This window comes from Rhynchophorus ferrugineus, unplaced genomic scaffold, assembly GCF_030347505.1.
Source record: "Rhynchophorus ferrugineus isolate W39M unplaced genomic scaffold, kcgeb_rfMv2 rfM2, whole genome shotgun sequence".
Classification (NCBI taxonomy): domain Eukaryota; kingdom Metazoa; phylum Arthropoda; class Insecta; order Coleoptera; family Curculionidae; genus Rhynchophorus; species Rhynchophorus ferrugineus.
In genome coordinates, this window is record NW_027472581.1 from 79,562,803 (window position 1) to 79,568,570 (window position 5,768).

General features: G+C 34.7%; 1 protein-coding gene across 1 annotated transcript; it reads left to right on the forward strand.

Annotated features, from left to right (window-relative positions):
* The first annotated feature begins 851 nt into the window (after window positions 1-851).
* Window positions 852-4,910, forward strand: LOC143191874 (uncharacterized). Its single transcript, XM_076397313.1, has 2 exons — window positions 852-997; window positions 3,731-4,910. Exons 1-2 carry the CDS (start codon window positions 956-958, stop codon window positions 4,880-4,882), a joined length of 1,194 nt encoding a protein of 397 aa, XP_076253428.1. The 5' UTR covers window positions 852-955; the 3' UTR covers window positions 4,883-4,910.
* The last annotated feature ends 858 nt before the right edge of the window (window positions 4,911-5,768 follow it).

A 5,768-nucleotide genomic window follows, 5' to 3' on the forward strand; every position in this document is an offset into this window, starting at 1 on the left:
GATCCCATGCTTTCGTGTCGATGAGGATGGCCCTCTTGGTCTAACTTATGGCTTTTTGCGTTTGGGATTGTCATGGTAGATTCATTTCTCATCGCCAGCCAGATTATGTCCCAGAAGGCCTTTTTCTGCCTGGCAAGTAATGTAACCGCAATGTTGAAACGATTCTAACCGGCATATTCAGTTAATTCATGTGATACATAAGTACTCTCTTTTGAATATTCCCCATCTGAACGTTTTTTGAGAGTTCGATCTGGGTTTTCGCCCATTAAGCAATTCACAATATTATTTTTTGGTCTTCCATATCGTTCTTTGTAATTGACATCAAAATAACAAACAATACACATAGAAAAGTTAAGTAATACTAAATGCAGAACAATCACTAAATATCACTGATCAAAATGCATGCAACAGAATTTAATAAAAAATTATGTCAGGATCAAAATAACTTTCTCAACTTTCCAGCACGTCTCCATATAATTAAGACAAAATCTTACATTGATCAAGTATGTTAATATCTACATATTCCCACAAATTAGTAATTGTTCAACATGAAGTGGTTAACAATTCGTTGGAATAAATTATCCGATTAAATTTAGCTACTTACTTCGTCGAGACCAAAAAAATTAATAATTCAACACTGAATATACACGTTAAAACAATTAACATAAAACAAAATTATCTGTAGAAAACGTACAATAATAAGTACGTTTATTCGAAAATAAACAACATTAAAGAATCACCTACTAAAATAGATTTTTCTAATTCTGCATGTAAAGGTGAACAATTTATTCAATTAGTTAAAATTTCGAATGGGTCCGTCTGGTGGAGAGACGATGTGAAAGCTCAGTGAAGCCGCTCAGTGAAGTCATGGGTTTGCATTGAATAAAAGCGAAAAAGCTATAAATAAATCTGGTGTAGTGCTGAATGGGGTATTTGGGTGATTGATGTTGCGAATATGATGTCTTCTTGGTTTATTATTTTTTGTTGTTTAACTACGGTGAGTGTTTTTGTTTTTATGTTTATATTGTAGAGAGTAGCAATTCAAAATGTACAGTGTGCATTATTGGGTAAAGGTAAAGGTTTAGACTTGGTAAAGGGACAAAACAAAAAGGTTTATTTTTATTTTATAAAAATATCTATTGTTTATAATCTGGTATGGTAAAGCCAGCGTTGGTTCTTCACCAATTCTTAAGAAAAAGAAAACGATTAGAATCCTCCTTTAGCTGCCTTATTTACGTGATTTACATTTGCGACGCTTTTGAAAATATTGAAGGAATATCTAAGAATGCTCTAAAGAACACTTCAGAAAAATAGAGTTTCAAAAAATTAATGACTTAATATTAAGACTAAAATATTGCCTTAATGTATCGTATCCATGCGAGATTATTATTTTTTATTATAAATATTAAAAACTGAAAAGTTCAGCTTGTGTATCAAGAATTAAAAACATAGACTAAGACCTGAAGATGGCAGATGATATTCGGCCGAAACGTAATCGAAAACCTGTAGTTTCCTTATCATTTGTTAGAAACAGATAAATTGTAAATAATTTTATTCTGATTAGCTTAGCAGTTCAGATTAATAGTTTAACAGATGTTACTATTGCAATACATATTAATGTAAGTAACTGTTACATTACCAGTTTATAGATGTTTAGTACTTCATTGCGTATCAAAAGTGTTGTCATGAACATTTTCTTCGATATACTTTAAAATGTTCTTAAAACACTTCCTCCACAATTGCTTCATTAAAGTCCAGTCCATGATATTTGACATAAGAATGTGGATAGTGGTATCACGCCATATAATAGGTCAATTGAAAAGTCCCCGGCATACCATGGTAAAACACATTTTTTTTGGCAAATTTTTTTATTTAACATAATTCACTGATTATAGCGACCCCCCAACTTTTTGATACCATTTTTGTAGTACGATTTGTCCTTTGCTTCAAAATAGACCCCAGTTTTTGCGATCATTTCTCCATTCGACGAAAATTTCTTCCCAGCGAGTATTCTTTTGAGATCTGAGAACAGGAAATAGTCGCTGAGAGCCAGATCTGGAGAATACGGTGAACGAAGAAGCAATTCATGGATTTTTGCCATCATCTTCACTGACTTGTGACACTGTATATTGTCTTAGTGAAGCAGCACTTTCGTTTTCTTCAAATGCGGCCGTTTTTCGGCGATTTCGTCCTTCAAAAGGTCCAATAACGCTATCTAATAGTCGTTGTTGATGGTCCTTTCTTTTTCAAGGAAGTTAATGCAAATTGTTCCATGCGCATCCCAAAATACAGACATCATAACCTTGCCAGTCGACTGTTCATCATGTGCAGTCCACTCGGATGACTGTCGATTGGACTTCGGAGTGGAATGATGGAGCCATGTTTCATCCATTGTTACATATCGACGCAAAAAGTTGGGTTTATTATGCTTGATCATCTTCAAACACTTGTTCGGTCCATCAACTTGTTGTTGTTTTTGGCCAAAAGTGTAAGCACAGCACCCATTTTGCATTTATCAGCTTACGGGAGTTCATTATTATTAAGATTTACCAGAGGACAAGTACTTCTACGCAGGGTGGACTTCATCTGAGTTGATTTTGTCCCAAGGACACTGCCCTGTGGAGCACCTGTATATATTGGATATAGTTCAGTGCATTTGCCGTCATGTTTCACAATAAAATGTCTATCTGTGAGATATGACTTAAATGGCAATGATATGATTGAAAATTTAAATTATTTTTGGAGACATGTTTGTTTTATTGACTTGTTTTTCTCGAAACTACTTTTGTCGAGACGGTTGACACGACATCTTAAGTTGTACTTATCTTTACTTGAAATTTAGTGTGGGCCTTCTAAAAAGCTTTATATATATATATAACAGAATTTGAATTTTTACTATTTTTATTTAAAAAAATTCGCAAATCAGACATCACAGAAAATATTTGATTTTTTTTTAATTTGCGCGGTAACAACACTTTTTCAGATTAAGAATTTGATTTTTGTATTCGGATTACTTGGAAGGTTGCCATTTAGATGCGCCATTTTCTAAAAATCCGCCTGTGTCTTGTGAATGTTTAATTTTTTAACTTTTTTTATGTGTTCTTTAAATATTAATAAATATATAGTAAAAAATGGATAGCAATACGTAAAATACGTAAAATTCATGTCTCTAGACTAAAATACTCCCTTAAGATGTACGAGAAGGATTTCGAGTGAGGGAATACTGAGAAATGGATACCAAATTATCTAACAAAAGGAAGTACTGACCAGCGCTTTTTATGCGCTTTAGTATGTGTCATCATCCGTCATTTTTACCTGATATCATTTTCATCTAATACGTGTCTAGGTTAATAGTGTATTATCTACATTTCTTTCTTTCATCGTCTTGAATAAAAAAATAGAGTTGTTGCTAGGAGATAATCGAAATTAAAGGAATTATAAAGGCATTACTAAATGAAATAAAATATTTTCGATATAAACTATTTCAATTTAAAATTAATCATTTTGAAGTTGCATATTCATTCTTCGAAAAATAAGGCTTTCCTGTCACTTATGAGTCTAAATAGAAGCTCATATTGCAATTAATTTTTGATTAAATATTAATATTTATTAAGTATAGTTAACCTACATTTACAAGATTCGTCACTTTCTGCTCTGATGGTCGTCGTCATCAGACCATCAACATATAACAGCGTAGTGGAAATAACTAATGTGTTTTGTTCCTTTTCAGTTGGTTCAGTGCGCTGACCCATTGGACTGTTCGAATAAGAATGGTGGGTTTGTCGATGACATTCAAACTGGTAGTTTTGTCGTTAACGCCAACTACAACGTTCAGGGACACCAAAAAGATGCAGCCTCAAATTACTGGCAAACATCTACTACAAACTTCCAACAAGAGCCTTCTTACTCTGTGTATGAAAATCCTTCCGTTACTAATGCCGGATCGTTCGGATATCAAAACAATGGAAACGTCAACGAGATAAATCGAATCTACGATCAACCACATTTTCAGTACAATTACGTTGCAGATCAAGTAAAAGAACCTTCAACAGCCTCAAACAATATTGTTTTTCCTAGTAATGATGTAATAGATCAAGGAAATGCATGGAGTGGCCTCGAGAGAGGAGTTACTTTAAGGGATTCTAACAAACCGAGTGTCCGAGAGTTGGAACAAGTCATCAAGAAACTGATTCAAGGGTCTACGAGGGTTCACCAAGTTGTTAAAGTTCCTGCTATGTACGAGATTCATCTACACGCAGATCGAGATTCTGCAGCCTCTAGGGATACCCCTCAAGCTCCCCAGCCACACTCTTGGGAATCGAACAATGAATCCCAAAATCGTTGGAGAAATGTTGACGAGCATGCAAATCAACAACAAGCGACGAAGTATTGGTCTAATGACTTTCAACCGAGTCCTACAGGAATAAGTGAAATTCCCTCGCCTGTACTTGAGGCAGAATCATTTAAACATTTACCTAGTCCACCATATAAATATTCATGGCCATCAAAAAATTCGGTTTCAAACCAAACCAATATTATAAGTAGTTTTAATGTTCCAATATCACCAGGAAGCACTACTGTAAAACTAACAAATTATCAACCAGCTTCAAGTAATTATTTAAAAAAGACCCAGTTAATAAAAACTCGAGACGTTACTCCCAGTTTAAGTTTGTACTATGCTAAGAAGAGGCAAATGGAAAAGGAAAAAGCCCAATTTAAAACAAGCCATCGTAGAACCACCGTGAGCAACGTTAACGTAAAGAAGCCGAGTCAGAAACTATACAAGAAACAGGACACCGTTCGTTATACAAGTCCTCCCTTGTTGAATTACATGATATATGTGAAGGAGAAACCTGAGAATCGTAGAATAATATATGTATGATTTTGTAGATATAAAAATTACCTTGCCAAATGACAATTGTTAACTTATAATAAATATATAATAAATATAGTTCAAAATATCTTTAATTACGTGTTTTACTTTAGAGATCGGCGAAAGTTGCTTCAAATTCATTTCAAGTAGGTTAAAAAATGCTTGTTGGTGGAAAAGCTTGGAATATAACAAGATATTTAGCCTCTATTTTACAAAATACAAAATGTTGGTTTGTATGCGTAAAAATGAAATTCTGGTTGTTGCATTATTTGTAACAGGTGAATTGAGGTAAGTCCCCGGCCTACCATAGTAAAACACATTTTTTACCAGGATTATTTTTTTTATTCAACATAATTTCCTTCCGACTGATTATAGCGATTCTCCAACTTTTCGGTACCATTTTTGCAGTACGATTTAGCCTTTGTTTCAAATTAGGCCTCAGTTTCGGCCATCACCTCTTCATTCGACGAAAATTTCTTCCCAGCGAGCATTCTTTTGACATCTGAGAACAGAAAATAGTTGCTAGGGGCCAAATCTGGAGAATGCCGTGGATGAGGAAGCAATTCGAAGACCAATTCATGGATTTTTGCCATCGTTTTCACTGACTTGTGACACGGTGCATTGACTTGATGTAGCAGCACTTACTTTTTCTTCAAATGCGGCCGTTTTTCAGCGATTTCGTCCTTCAAACGGTCCAATAACGCTATGTAATAGTCGCTGTTGATGGTCCTTCCTTTCTCAAAATATTCAATGAAAATTATTCCACGAGCATCCCAAAATACAGACGCCATAACCTTGCCAGCCGACTCTTGGGTTTTCCCACGCGTTGGAGCGGGTTCATTGCATTCATTCCACTCGGATGACTATTGATTGGACGGAGTTAAATGATGGAGCC